At 41.0% G+C, this 16,341-nt stretch overlaps 1 protein-coding gene across 1 annotated transcript in view; it reads left to right on the forward strand.

Annotated features, from left to right (window-relative positions):
• The window catches only part of LOC138783965 (diacylglycerol kinase beta-like), a 49,754-nt gene that overhangs the window by 13,036 nt on the left and 20,377 nt on the right, over positions 1–16,341 (forward strand). The window contains exons 2-3 of the mRNA XM_069959339.1: positions 6,603–6,723; positions 7,712–7,772. Of these exons, the coding sequence (XP_069815440.1) occupies positions 6,647–6,723; positions 7,712–7,772 (138 nt within the window). The 5' untranslated portion in view covers positions 6,603–6,646. The remainder of the gene's footprint in view (positions 1–6,602; positions 6,724–7,711; positions 7,773–16,341) is intronic.

The raw sequence follows: 16,341 nt of genomic DNA on the forward strand, positions 1-16,341 counted from the left end.
ATTACAATAAAAGGTGACCAGTAAATAGAGATTTAAAAAAAAAATTACTGCTCAGCCTCCCCCTCCCTGTGGAATGACCACATCAAAGGTCATAGAGCATGCTCGGTAATGTTTCCCATTCATCTCAATAATTGAGATGAATGGGAAACATTACTGAGCACGCTCTGTGACCAATAATTGAGATCTCAGTAATTGACATGAATGGGAAACATCACCGAGCATGCTCTGTGACCAATAATTGAGATCTCAATAATTGAGATGAATGGGAAACATTACCGAGCATGCTCTATGAGCAATAATTGAGATCTCAATAATTGACATGAATGGGAAACATTACCGAGCATGCTCTGTGACCAATAATTGAGATCTCAATATATGACATGAATGGGAAACCTTACTGAGCATGCTCGGTGACCTTTGATGGGGTCATTCCACAGGGAGGGGGAGGCTGAGCAGTAATTTTTTTGAAATCTCTATTTACTGGTCACCTTTTATTGTAATTCTGCACAGATCCCTTTACAGCATCCTCCTCCTGTCCATTGTCGTCTATGTCTGTGGGGATTTGCTTTCCCTACAGCACCAGCACAGGAAAAAACAAAGCATTACATCTTAACCATTGACATCAATGTAAGGTTTTAGTTATTAATGGCCGTTTCAGAGGGGGGCATTAGAAAATGGGGGTATTAGAAAGTAAGTTTTCTCTTCCAGACAGCTCCTTAAACATCTTATTAATTAATCTGTATTTATTTAACTTCTCTTCTACTTTAATAGAGAATGCGGCTGAATGTTTTTTTCCGCATCTACGATGACATACTGCTCACACATGCGGGAAATGTTTTCACAGGTCCGTTTTATGTGCATTAATAGTCCGCAAGGAAAATAAAGAAACAGAGAAGAATCTTGTTTGGGTTCCTTGCTAAATATTATGGGACTTTTCAGCACATGATTAATTATAGTTCATTAAGCCTTACGAGGTGAACCTGAACCAGCTGCGGACTGACTGCTCAGCGCTCCCAGCCGGAGACGGGCCCCCTTGTCACTCCGCTAATACTCATTTTTTAAGTTCTTTAAGTTAGAAATTAGAAAATAAATTGGGTATTTTATGGTCAGTGGGGGCATTTTGGACAGTAGCCGGGGTCTGTACAGTAGGAAGGGGGCTTATTATGAAGCCAATGATATAAAATATTGGACTCCAGGAGAAGACGTTTTGTAGCCAATAATGATACCGCAGGGGAAATGGACAATTTAGGTAAAACGAAAAACTGTTTGAAACATGTTTTATGACTTAAAGGGGTTCTCTGCAGAAAGAAAGAAAAAAAATTATAATAATGAAAAAAAATATATATATAATTTTAATCAACTGGTGTCATAAAGTTATACAGGTTTGTAAATTAAATTAAATATTTACAGTCTTCCAGTACTTTTCAGCTGATGTATGTCTTGAAGGAAGTGGTGTATTCTCTCCTGTCTGACACCGTGCTCTCTGCTGCCACCTCTGTCCATGTCAAGAACTGCCCAGAGCAGTAGCAAATCCCCATAGAAAACCTCTCCTGCTCTGGACAGTTCCTGGCATGGACAGAGGTGGCAGCAGAGAGCACCATGTCAGACTGGAAAGAATACATCACTTCCTGCAGGACATACAGCAGCTGATAAGTACCAGGAAGACTGGATATTTTTAATCTTTATAACTTTCTGTCACTAGTTGATTAGAAAACATGTGTTTTCTCCGGAAATGTGTGTTTGGAGATGGACGATTTGGAGGAATAGCTGTTAACTGCCTAGCTAATCCAATCAAACAAAAGTTTGGGAAAAGTTTGTATGAACCCGAACGCTCGGCAGCAGATTCCCGCTGTCTGCCCGCTCCGTGCAGCGGGTGGATACAACGGGAAGAACGCCTGGAAAACTGGGATACAGCCTATGGCTATGGCTATTTCCCAGTTTTCCAGGCGGTCCTCCTGCTGGATCCGCCCGTTGCACGTAGCGGGCAGACAGCGGGAATCCTTACCGAGGGTTCGGGTTCGTACAAACCCGAACTGAACTCGGTTCGGACCATCCCTAGTTCTGGACAATTTAAAAACTTCCCTTAGGCTGGGTTCACACTACGTTTTTGCAATCCATTTATTTGCAAAAAAACAGATGAAAAACTGATGAAAAAAAACGGATGAAACTGTGTGCATCCGTTTTTCCTATTTACTTCCATTATAAAACTCCTATTATAAAACGGATCCGTTTTTTTTTACGGACACAAAAATGAGGTCGACTACGTTTTTGTGTCCGTCAAAAAAAAAAATAAAAATAGATCCGTTTTGATCCATTTTTTTTTATAACGGAAGTCAATGGAAAAATTGTATCAAAACGGATGCACACACATGCGTCTGTTCTAAAAACGGATTGCAAAAACGTAGTGTGAACTCAGCCTTACTGCCTCTCTAAACTAGTGCCTACTTGCCCTATCAGTTCCCAGCAGCCCCTGCTGTGAGACCTTCTGGTTAGGGATGGTCCGAACCCTCCGAGGTTTGGGTTCGTATGAACCCGAACGTTCGGCATTAGATTCCGTGGAGCCGGTGGATACAGTGGGAGGACCGCCTGGAAAACTGGGATACAGCCTATGGCTATGGCTGTATCCCAGTCTTCCAGGCGGTCCTCCTGCTGGATCCGCCCGCTGCACGGAGCGGGCAGACAGCGGGAATCATTACCGAACTCGGTTCGGACCATCCCTACTTCTGGTCCTAGTTATGTTCTATCAGAATGGGCCAGAAGATGTGACAGCAGGAGCTATGGGATATGATGGGAATAGGAAGCAGGGGTAAGCAGTAAAGAGAAAAATTTGTCCAGAAAATCCCTTTAAGTTGGAATACCCCTTTAACAATCATTCCGAAATCCAAGTGGCTTGTAGTATAAGCTTTACATGTAAACTTCAGCCATTGTTTTAGGCGCGGAAACTTTGTCAGCCTCGCGTCTTTATAAAGTTGTCCGGAGAAACGCTGATTTGCATGTAAATTGTCAGCAGGGCAAAATATCTTCAGTTACACACTGGGGAAAAAAAGCAAGAAAAAAAAAACACAAAAACCTTCATTCGAGCCTCAACGGCAGATACTTAAATCTGCATAAAATTTAGACAAATTGATTCATTTCATTATGAAAGTGTCCAGCTGGAAGTGAGCGTGCATTGTCAATGACAGATGTGCCTGTGTGCGAGGACAACGTCATATATTTGTATTATATCAAATTGAGTTTACATTGTTCACTTAGAAATTGTTATAATATTCATTGTTAAGTGCATTAAACGGAGGCGTTCAATATTCTCCCTCTATCCCAGGATTTCGGATTAGTCACCCATGCATAATTTCCCTTTTAATCAAAAATCAGTTTTTACAGCTGACTGCTTTTAATTTTCTCCCATGTGTTGTTAAAGGGATACTGCGCCCGCCGGCATAAATTAGAGCGCAATCCCTGTCACTGTAAATAATTACTTATTGCTAATATTTACGTGACTCCCATCATACCTTAGGAGTGAGCTGATTTTACGTTTTTGAGCTCGTTGGAGTTGTAGTTAGGGATTGTGCTGTAGGCTCTGTGCTAATGGAAGAGCCGAGTGAACAAATTCGTATAGAACACACAAACAGGTGAAGTTCTTCCTGCTGTGCCGCCATATGGAGCTTTTAGGTATAACTGTGTACTGTATATAAGGACCTATAAGAGTCCTATTACACACTAGATCGGTGCTCGTTTGCTGAACTATTACTTTGGCCGATTATCGGGCAGCAAGGGCTGCACGGACATCATTAGCGATGTCCGTGCAGACCTTGCATTTAGTGTAACATAATAAATATTAATATGCAAACAGTAGAAGGAAAGCAGGCACTACGACATTCGACACACTCCAACAGTCCAGCGTTCCATATGACACATAGCCGCTCAGGCGGTGCTCGTTGCTAAAGACCAAAGTCCACTGTACAGCTGAAGACAAGTAGAAATACAACGGCAACTAACGTTGTATTTCTACTTGTCTTCATAATAAATATTAACTCACCTTACCGCTCTGGACTTCTGCGCTGTGTGCAGCTCTGCCTCTTCTCCGGTCATTGCAGTGACAGGCCAATCACTGGCCAAGACAGGCCGCGGTCAGTGATTGGCTGAACGGCTGGTGACTGGCTAAGTGGCTGCGGCCTGTCACTGCAAAGACCAGAGCAGAGCTGCACAGGGCTATGGAAAAGTCTCCGAGGACGCCCTGGAATGAGGTAAGGTGAGTTAATATTTATTATTTTACACTATAGTCATCAGCCGTCGGCAGCGCATCGCTATTACACGTAACGATGCGCGGTTGGCACCTGATGATTTTGGGTCTGAACCTAAAGAAACCGGTTAAACCCAAGCATGTCCAAGGTTCACTCATCTGTAATTTATATGAAAAAAAAAAAAAAAATTATAATAATAATAATAATAGATAACTAACAACAATAATAATAATCAATGATAACAAGAATGATCAGAATATGGTAATAATAATAATAGCAATAATCATGTGTGTGCTAGAAGTAAAGGGAGGAAACATTTTTATTATAATCACTTTTCCTATTTATACCATTATTTTTTCTTCAACATTCCAGAAACTTCTATATATAGTCTCATTATTGTTTGCCTTATTATCTTTATTATTGGTAATAGAAGTACCATAGTGGAATATATTTAGCTTTTATTATTATACTATTATTTTAAACATTTCCTGTATTTTATTTAACTATATAATTGGTTTATGCATATATATATATATATATATATATATATATATATATATAAATATATATAATATATATATATATATATATATATATATATATATACAGTATATATATATAACCACTATATAAACTAATTATATAGTTAAATTCTAATATAATATAATTATATAGTTAAATATGAGAATACAAAGTGTATTGTAATTAAAAGAATTAATATATATATATATATATAATATTTTATCTCATTTAAATAATAAAAAATACTATTTATAAATTCTATTATATTCAATGTACTATATAAATAATAAATACAATTAATAATAAATAGTAGATTATTAATATAATATTTATATTCTTTCTGTAAACTTCTGATAACTAATAAATAATAAGGAAATAAAGGAAAAGAAAAAAATACTTTAAAATACTTAAAAAATACTTAAAAAGAAAAGAAAAAAATCCTCGGAGACAACTCATTTAATTTCCCAGAGCAGCTGAAACGATACAAGGAAGTGGGCCGGCCATCTCCCTAGTGACTTTTATCCGAAGATCAAGAATGAGTGCACGGGGTCAGATGTACTGTGTGCGCCATTCACAATGTGCTGACATCAGTCGTCATTCATGAGAGCACGCTTTGTTTACCCGGAGCACTAATATGAGGAGACACGTGAAGTAGCTCCGTTTATGGAAGAGGCCAGAAGAGACACAGAGCTGTGAAAACATTCCCACACACTGTAACCACTCATTGACTGCGAAACCCTGCACAACCCTCATTCACAAATCCTCCACAATGCTCTCCCTTAAAAAAATAGTCTGCAAATCGGAGCTTAGAGCATCATCTGGTGCAATCCCCTCCTGCCCATCGCTGCTTTTAATAAAGGAGTCCTTTTTTTTTTTCTGGGGTGCTGAATTAGAGGAAACAGATGCAGGGGTTTACATGTGGCTGTAACATGTCCTGAATATAATGTCGTAGAAGTCTGAAGAACGGAGGTGCAAAAGATTAGAATGGGGGCCACTTGGGGCTGACACTACTTCACCCCAGCAGGACTTGGGGTACCACACCTGTCCATGGGCTCTGACTGGCTCCAGTGATATGAATAAGAGAGAGCTGCAGTACCATGCACAACCTTTGGACAAGTGTGGCGCTGTTTTTTGAAGAGAGAGAGCAATGTGTTTTTTAATGCTTGGTAAGAAGGAGGACGATTCCCTTCACAGATTCTTACCAATAAAGAAGGAATACACCCAACTTTGTGTTGGAACCTCTCTTTAGCATGGTCTACCTCTATGATGAATGTGACTAAATTACGAGCAGTACAGAATTCATCTGTAGCTTGTAGAATAATGCTTCAGGGGTGGATGGACCATTACAGTAGACGTAGACATCAATGGACCTCACAGCCCCTTAGGATGCCCATAGACCTCAGACTTAGGGTCACCCAAACCCAATGACTCCATTTAGTTGTCCGAGCAACAGTGGATTAACACCAAACTTGATTGACATTTCTGGCTTATTTGTAAATACAGTATATATATATATATCGGTTAGTGTCAGGCCACACCCCTCCTGGTAAACTCCACCCACTTCAGGAAACACAAAGTTGCAAATTTCTTGCACAAAGAAACTCTCTCCGCCTTCCCTATAGTGAACCCAGTTTGTCAATGTAGTAAATGATAAAGTTTTGTTTATTAATTGTGCTATTATATTACATGGCTATGACTTCCCAATCGATACCAGCTGTTCTCAAGGGGTTTAGATGCCAGATTCACTTTAAAAGGATACTGTCACTTTAAAAACCCGTGAGTGATCACTGGGACTGGGAATAAATGCATTGTGAAATCATTGTTGCGCATTTCTTTTTCTAGATCTCAGCGATCAGTTGTTGGAGGTGGTCGGCCTTGAAGGAGCAATGGAGATGGGACAGATCTACACAGGACTGAAAAGTGCTGGAAGGCGTCTTGCACAATGTTCCTCTGTGGTTATAAGGTGGGATTATTATTACAGTTATGATTATTGTTACTATATACGATTATATTGTTGTTATTTTATCTTGTATGAATAGTGAAATTAATGAGTGAATAAATCAACTCATAATGTATAATTGGGGTTGAATCTGACCCCACTGCGGTGCCACTAAAATTTTGCGCAGTGATCATGACTTCCAGTGACCAGGTCTTATATCAGTACTGTTATTTGTAGTAACTTTTGACATGTCTGATGACATGCCAAAAGTTAAATGATCACCCCGAGTATCCCACTGTGATCCAGAGATACAGTCGAAGACAAGAGCGCAGCAGTGAACCTGACCATCAGAACATCCCATTCTTTCGTTTCATAGGCTAGTAATTTTCTTTACATCTGAAGCTATACCTACTTGTATTTAGTTACATGTGGGAAGGGGACATTTTCTTATCTCAGAACACACAGCACAGCCCATACCTAATACCAGTTAAGCTGTCAGTATGACGTGTATAGTCAGGGTAGAGCCTGAGAAGAGACAGAGAAGGACACAGACAATGAGCCCTAAACTGGTCCCACTACCTGACCCTGCTTCCTTGCCTCAACAGTCCTGACAGTCAGTGGTAGATTTTCATTGCATGACCCCTTTGGTCTTAAAGGGGTTATCCAGCGCAACAAAAACATGGCCACTTTTGCACCACTCATGTCTCCAGTTTGGGTGGGGTTTTGAAACTCAGTTCCATTGAAGTAAATGGAGCTTAATTGCAAACCACACCTGACCTGGAGACAAGAGTTGGCGCTGAATAACCCCTTTAAAGAGATAACCTTTCATAGAAAACATAGAAACATTCATGTGTATTGGGAAGACGAGAGCAATCGGCCAAAAGTTATTGAAAGTCTTAACCATTCATCTAAAAAAAAAAATACAAATTTATAGAAACCAGCAGTGAATAGACGCCTTGTTTAGCTTCTTGTTATTATCTATACTGACGTTGTCTCTTGTCTTTATTCACAGGACGAGCAAGTCTCTCCCTATGCAGATTGATGGGGAACCCTGGATGCAGACACCTTGCACGGTGAGTACAATTGAAGAAAATGGCTTTAATTTGGTGTAGGAAGAAAACTTTCCCTGAACAAAACACTGAAGAATTAAGACTTTGAAATCTGGAAAATATATCAGTTGGAAACAACTGACCAAAATCTATCAAGTTACCGATAGTGTCACAGTAGGGTTAGAATTCCTGTTTATGTTATTGCTGTTGCTATTTAGTGTTGAGCGAGCACTAAAATGCTTTTTCAATACTCGAGTGCTCAACTCGAGTAATGAACACCACTGAAATCTATGGAAGATTTAAAGGGAACCTGTCACCTGGCATTGCGGCGCCGAGCCCACCCGACCCCCCAGTGCAGCCCCTGATACTTACCCTTTGCTGCAAGTCTCGCTCCTGAACCCGGCCCCTGAACGGAGATATCGCCGTTGGCAGCCGTGCGCGCATGCTCCAGAGATGAGTCCAACGCCCATAGAGAATGACGGCTCCAGTCATTCTCTATGGGCATTGGATTCATCTCTGGTAATTGGCATACAGCGAGTGCTCAGCTTCCGGTGCCAATATATCTCCGTCCGGGAACCGGGTCCAGGAGCGAGATTTGCAGCAAAGGGTAAGTATCCGGGGCTCCACTGGGGATCGGGTGGGCTCTGCGCCGCAACGCCGGGTGACAGGTTCCCTTTAAGCATTTAACCAGGTGCCCCCTGCCTGGCAGAGCAGAGGGTGTCTGGTAGACCTATTGCATTTTTGTTTGTTCTAATTTTAGTATATTTCCTCCCTTGAAGGGATGTTAAAACAAAATATACAAAAATTAGAAGAAAAAAAATGTAATAGGTTTCTGCAAGACACATTAGAACTTTGGCGGTATGTGCCAATTTCTGTCATACTGCCAGAGTTCTAATGTGTCTTGCAAAAACCTATTGCATGTTTTTGTTCTAATTTTTGTATATTTCATTTAAACTTCGCTTCAAGGGACAAAATATGCAAAAATTTGAAAGAAAAAATTGCATAACATACTGCGGCAGGCGGGAGATATAACTGAGGACAAATGATTGTTCAGCTGTCAGTTAATGAAGGTGCATGGCCACCTTTGACCGAGAACCACGATGCACGCTCAACACTATTGCTAACCTTGACTTTGTTACCGGACCTTGTTCTTGTTTACCTCCATGGATTCCTGTTCTGGTTCTTGTAGTACCTCTCTGGTTTCTGAACTTGTATTTATTTCCCAACCTTGCTCTCGTTCAGCCCCGTGGATTCCTTGTCTGCTACTTCTCTGGTTCCTGATTTTGGCTTTGTCCCTGATTTGACTCTTATCCCTTATGAGTGATCCATGACTGCCCCTCTGCTGACGGTTTTGGCTGGCTACCATTCACCTGCCTGGTTAAAAACTCTCTAACTATCACTTCAGAACTATATGGGAACTGCAACCTAAAGCTTTTCTATAACAAAGTTCCACATTTCCTTATGGAGGATAACATGTAAAAAATTTTTTAAAAAACCTAAGACTTAGATGCCACACTCCTACACAACTGGATTTTGGTTTCGAGGATCCAAATTCTTGATTATAATATTAGTTCTGTTACTTATGATTCCCAAATAACCTATAAGATCTTCTTGAAAGATAACAACATGTCATTATAATTGGATCTCACATAGTCTGTATAGGTGGAGGGTGAACCCTCTCAATCATCTCCTTTGGATTCAAGAAGCCAGAGTTCAAAAATTTCCTAAAACTATTAGGAGAATTTTTTTTATCAAAGAAAAGTCTGAAATTTTTTGGATTCTACAATTAAATCGAGAACAAATCAGAACTGAGCTCCATTATCCACATTCCTTAGGTCTTTTCTTTTAAGGATTGCCAACCTTCCCCAGCTGTATCTCCTGTCTTGCATAAATGAATGGTGATTCGGTAATTACAGTATGTCAGTGTCACATCGCATTCTTCTACCATTTACCTCCCAGCAGTGACTATCTCCAAGAAGACGTTAGCTACTATAAATTATAACCAGGCTGAATTTCTAATTTCAGATTCCTTTCGTAAGCACTCTCTGTGATTGTTCCCTTATTTACTGCAGAGAAATGGATTTACAGCCCGCTTTCATGCACTACGATGCACGGCCCAGGAAGGGTGGACAAAGGGAGCACTGTGATAATAGAAAGAGTGGAAACTATGTTTTTAGGGCGAGTTGGCCCAGTATAATAGAATAATGTGTTACTATTGATGTTTCAGAACTGAATTTTCTCCCTTTGGAAAATTGAGCAAAAAGTTGGAGTGAAAATAGAACTAAATGTGCCCATACATGTTTTACTAAAGCCTCTCAAACCTGTTGCTGGCCTCCTCACTCCCTGCCGACAGATGATCTTGGTGAAGAAAAGGATTTTTTGCAGCCCAGCACTTTTGTTCTTGGAGGATTTGTTTGGCCAACAATTATTAAAGGTGCACAGGGTAGTTAAGAGATACAAGAACTTGGTACTTCATTTAAAGGAGAAGTCTAGGGAGGGGGAGGATAAAAGAAATAACAAGCTCTTACCTCCCCCGCTCCAGTGCTGGTGGCCACATAGCATCTCTTCAGTCCCTGGTCCGCTCAACAAGTCAGAGGCCATATCTGATGAGCAGACCCTAGCCTCGCAACCCAGGTCTGGCTCAGACCAGGAAGTAGCCAGGGACCCAGGGACTGGAGCGGCGGTACACGGCCACCATCTTTTATCCTCCCCAGCACTTATTTAAAAAATAGCTTTCTCCTTTAAGTAAGAAATTAACATGTTAAAATTTTTAACAATGAAGATTAAACTCCAGTTTTTTAATTAAACAAAACATTTTAAAATTAAAGTCATAAAACAAAAGAAACATATCTATCCTCCATATTGCTACCACCCATAAATGGGCACTGTCATTGCCAATAAATAATGTTGAATCAGCAGGGAGGGGTGATATACTACATCTTTGCAATTCACTTCTCTTCTTAATGCTATACATCTGGCCACTAGGTGTCTCACTGGGAAACTGCAGTTGAAGCTCCGTCACTAAGGCCGTTTTGTCTTTAGTAAAAAGCAAAAAAAAGACGGCCTTCAGAATCAAGTGTGGCTGCGTCACCCAAAAACTGACTTCATCCTCAAACTTATGGCAGGGCCTAGATTTTTTTTTGTTCTACATCTATGATCCAGAAAAATCTTACCTTGGTGGAAACCAAACCAATACGATCAGTAGAGAAATGAGAGATGCGGAGAAGACGTCTTCTCGTATTCTAATTTAAATGCTGCAAAGAATTCTGGGAAATAATCAACAAAGATCTGAGCAAGGTTTTTATTTTTGTATATTTTAACTAACAACCATAGAAGCTTCAAGGCTTTTACCTCATTCAGGAGGCGCTCGCCTACCCGAGTCCACTTCATTAATGTTGTTGCCCCTGTTTCTCCGAACATGATTTCTATATGGATCATAAGTACATTTGTATTCATTCCTAAACTGCTGTGAGTGCCTTCTGCCGCATCTAAATGCAATGTATTCATAGCGTCCACATAATTTATTTCCTTTTTCACTCTTCATGCAAGATGGGTTTTTAGCCAAAAAACACATTAGATCAACTACTATCAAGGTAAGCCATTCACGGGCCAAGTTCACTCTGTCTTGGCAGCGGCTTCTTGTGCAAGTGGAAAGGAATTCATGAGCTCTCCTTCCCTCTTCTCGGTAAACCTGAACGATACGCTGCAACAGCAAAAATATAATCAAGGGTTTTCGAGAGGTTCTTCTTGTTGAGTATAGTTGAGTAAAAAAAAAGAAATATTGTTTAGCTCTATGGTACCTTATGTTACAGAATTTTTAAAAAGTTTTTCTTTATATTTACATTTCAATTACTTTGCTCTTTTTTGTTCTGTTGATTGTTTCTTAACTACACCTATCGTGTTGATCCAGAAGAAGGCAGATGGATAGGGTTACCTCCAATGATCAACTCATCAGCTGATCGCTGTCTTTATTACACAGGGCTATTATCTGCCCAATCAGGCCGATTCGGGCAGATATCGCCCTGTGTTATAAAGACAACGATCTGCCGAAGAAACGATCATCTGCTGATTGTTGTCTTTTAGGATGTTATAAAATCATCAGCCATGCTTCTCAGTTTAGATGAGGTTTTGGTGCACAGTATCGATCCTCCAAACATACCATTGTGCATGTGTTACTGTAAGGTTCCCAAATACCCTATTGTGACCCATCCCAAATTTACTTAAATAAGAATTCTGGGCTGGGATGATTTTTGGCCGAGGAGGGGGAAGATGAAAGAAGTAACATGGTCTCACCTCCGCGGCTCCAACGATGGTGCCAATCCCAATCAGCCAGGCAGCGGCCATAATGGGGTCCCACCTCGGACGCTGACTGGCTGTCACATCCCAGGTCCCTCCTTATTAGACCCAGAGGCTCCTGGGACTGGGAGACCGGAACTGTGGGATACCAGCACCAGTGCTGGAGCGGGGGAGGTGAGACAATGTTACTTCTTTTATCCACCCCGACACTCTGCCAAAAATCACCCCAGCCCAGAATTCTCCTTTAAACCACCTGGATGTGCCACAGTGCTTTGTGAAAACATTTTATAGACAGGGGAGACAGTAGTAGAGCTTTTCATTTACAGATCCCTCATTCTAGACTCCCCTGAATGACACAGTCGTTGTAGTTTAGCAACAAACTTTTTCACGGTTTCCACTGTTGTCATCAAGTTGGGGTGTGCAATCTGTCTTTCTATCTTATTATGGTCGCTATGACCTAGCTATTACCACTATGAGCCTAGCTACTATCACTATGAGCCTAGCTACTACCACTATGAGCCTAGCTGTGAGCCTAGCTACTATCACTGTGAGCCTAGCTACTACCACTATGAGCCTAGCTACTACCACTATGAGCCTAGCTACTACCACAGCCTGCCCTGACCATGAGCCTAGCTACTACCACTATGAGCCTAGCTACTACCACAGCCTGCTCTGACCATGACCTGGGCTTACACACAAGTGGGGGCATTATCCTGGTCCTCATGGCCATTACGTCACTGCCTTGTACAGATCTCCCTTTGCTACAATGTGCAAATCACAGAATATAACCCTCTACCCAAAGAATACATTTCCAGTCTTTTTTATATAAAGGGAATGAGAAGTATAAAAAGGAATTGCCAATTACTGGTGGCCCCAGCTGCTGTACCCCAATAATCAGTAACCGGTGGTATAACCTTGTGTCTTTATATTACTGACAGTGACCGGAATAGCCCTGTCCCTGTATGTTCTATGGGTGGATTTCTGGTCACTTTAGGGCATTTGGTGCTTAGCGGGTATACAGTCAGATATAAAACAGGATAAAATGTCTTTTCCTTAAATAGACTCCGAGAAGCAGGTTTACTTTTTGAAAGACTTTCATCATCTGATAGGTACGGCTGTATTTTCTTACGAGATCCTATTAATTAGCTGTAGAGGGAATTCTATCATACATCACTCCCAGACGCCTTCTGACATAAAAGATATTTATGGGATCACTGAAAACCAGGGAAGATATTAATAGTAATGGCTCTTTAGTGTCTCTGATGTCAACCTGTTTATCTCGGCGACTAAGTACGAATATTGTGCAGAACAAATACAGTGTGAGTTCTACTCCGTGGAAATGGTCCAACACTTTCTATCATGGATCAATATATAGTCTAAAGGCCCCAATTACACTGATCAGTATTTGACCGTATCGACCAATACGGACAATAATCGCTTTGTGTAATAAAAGGCAACGATCAGCCTACGTGCACGATGTCAGCTGATCGTTGTCTTTCAACCTTTTGAAAGAGCAACGATGCAGATAGCAACGATCTGCTGCCGTTACTCCATGTAATAGGAGGCAGCAGACCTCCACTATCTTCTATGGGCTACCCGGAAGTTTTAACGATGGCTCTTACCCGCTCGCTGACGGTAGTGTGTGCTGGCAGTGAGCAGGGAGTGACGGCCAGCGCTCGCTTGCTTCTCTGAATCGGCCCATGTAATAGGGCCTTTATGGTGCGTTTACACGGAACGATTATTGTTCGAATTTTCCCAATAACGATCGCATTTGAGTGATAATCGGCTTGTGTAAACACAGCGAATGATCAAGCGATGAGCGATAAATCGTTCATTGTGATCTTTCAACATGTTCTCAAATTGTCGTTGGTCATTCGCTAAAAATTCGTAGATCGCTTTGTGTAAACAGTCATTCAAAGATTCACCCTATATGAAAGATGGGCTTGAGCAATTCTAAAACGATTGCAATAACGATTTTTCTAATGATTAATTCGTCTAAACGCTGATCGTTATAAGAACCAAATCATTGCTTCAAAATTGTTAAACAATCGATTGGGCGAATTATCGCTCCGTGTAAACGGACCATTAGTCTGTAATCACACTGGAGTCTAAATGGAGCCATGACAACTACAGTATATTGGAAATGTTTTTAGATGGACAGAACTATATCCTGATGGATCATGGGAAACTATAATTGGCTCAATCAGGTCTCTGCCTTCTATTATATGGAGGAGCTTTGAAATTTTGTGGTCCTTAAATCGTTCACCATATTACACAGAACGATGGTCGTTAGTTACGATCGTTACTATGATCGCTTTTGCAATCGTTACAATGATCGTTTATTCCTTCTGATCCCAGCAAAACAATGAACAATGTGCAATTACACTGAGCGATTAGTGAACAAACACGGAACTACAGCGAATGAATGTGGAATTACAGCGAACGATTAGCAAACGATTATCGATAATTTTAGGTTCAGATCTAAATCAACGATCAACGACATACGAAAGATATTCTGATCGTTGCCTGCAATTACACAGAACGATTATCGTTTAAATTCGAACCATATAACGATTTTTCGCACAATAATCATCTCGTGTAATAGGTCCCTTAGAACACTTTATATCTTTTATCCTCCCCCTCCCCAACACTTTACCCGGTCTTCCTCTTTAAAGTTATTGTTATTCCTGTTGCTTATCAGGATATTGTACAGAGGTTCCGATCACTATTATTTCTCTATGTGCTCAATGAGGCTCTTCTCTAATTTTCCTCAGCAAACATGGGCAACTACTTTTTGGGGGGGAGGGGGCTGCATATTGACATAATCTGTGTATAGAGTCCAACTGGCAATCCCACGTAGGAAAAATATGCAAGTTAGCTTAGTAACATAGTTAAAAAGGTTGGAGGAAGAGAAGAATCCATCGGGTTCAACCTAGAGAAACCCTACTGTGTTGATCCAGAGGAAGGCAAAAACTCCTATGAGGCAGATGACAATTGCCCCATCACATGGGGAAAATTCCTTCCTGACTCCTATAGCGATCAGAATAATCCCTGGATCAATGTTCAGAAGAATTCAAACAGTCGGGCTCTTGACACCTATTGGTGGTACCTCCTGTGCAAGTTAGTGATTGATGGAAACCAGAAAATACAGAGGAAATCCTCATCTCCAGGTGAAGAACATACAAACTCAATACAGATGTTGTCCTTAGTTAAAGTTGAAAGCAGAACTCCAATGTCGTAAAGAGACAGTGCAAACTAATGAAGGGTACCTGGGAGAATATATGTATTTTTAAATCAACTGGTTATACAGATTTGTAATTTATTTCTATTTTTTTTTAATCTCTCGTCTTCTAGTACTTATCAGCTGCTGTATGTCCTGCAGGAAGTGGTGCATTCTTTCCGGTCTGACACAGTGCTATCTGCTGTCACCTCTGTCCATGTCAGGAACTGTCCAGAGCATCAGCAAATCCCCATAGAAAACCTCTCCCGCTCTGGACAGTTCCTGACATGGACAGAGGTGGCAGCAGAGAGCACTGTGTCAGACTTGAAAGAATACACCACTTCCTGCAGGACATACAGCAGCTGATAAGTACTGGAAAACTTGAGCTTTTGAAATAGAAGTAATTTACAAATCTGTAAAACTTTCTGACACCAGTTGATAAAAAAAATCATGCTTTTCCACCCCCCAGAACACCCCTTTAAGGAGAACTGGAGTCAGATAACTCAGAATCAGACTTTTAACAGCCCAACTCCTCCTCCCTCTTCCTGCCCTGTGACAGAGCATGTCCACTTCACTGTCCCATAGCAACCAATGAAATATTTACCCACTAAATAGAGATACATGCTGGGATACAAAATGCGCAATTCAGGCAAGATGGCTTCCCCCATAATGTCAAAATAAATAATACATTTAAAATTTTAAAGTTTAATTAAAATAATCCAGGCCATAGACAATTTAAGCTTAGACTAGACAGTATAAGGGTACTATTACATGGAACAATAATCGGCCGAATCGATCCTATCCGGCCGATTATCGTTCTGTGTAATAAACACAATGATCAGCTGATGATCGTTGTCATCAGCTGATCGTTGATATAGGTTTGGAGCTATAATTGTCGGCCATCAACCACGCATCTCTACGTGTAATAGCGGTGCGCGGCTGGCGGCTGACGATTAGCTAGGTAAATACATTACCTATCCATGGCCCAGGGCTCCTCCTGCGCTGTGTTTCTCCCCAGGTCCCGTACACTGCCGGGACCACCGCGACCAGTGATTGGCTGAGCGGCCTGTCAGGCCG

The sequence above is a fragment of the Dendropsophus ebraccatus genome, chromosome 2 (assembly GCF_027789765.1).
Source record: "Dendropsophus ebraccatus isolate aDenEbr1 chromosome 2, aDenEbr1.pat, whole genome shotgun sequence".
Classification (NCBI taxonomy): domain Eukaryota; kingdom Metazoa; phylum Chordata; class Amphibia; order Anura; family Hylidae; genus Dendropsophus; species Dendropsophus ebraccatus.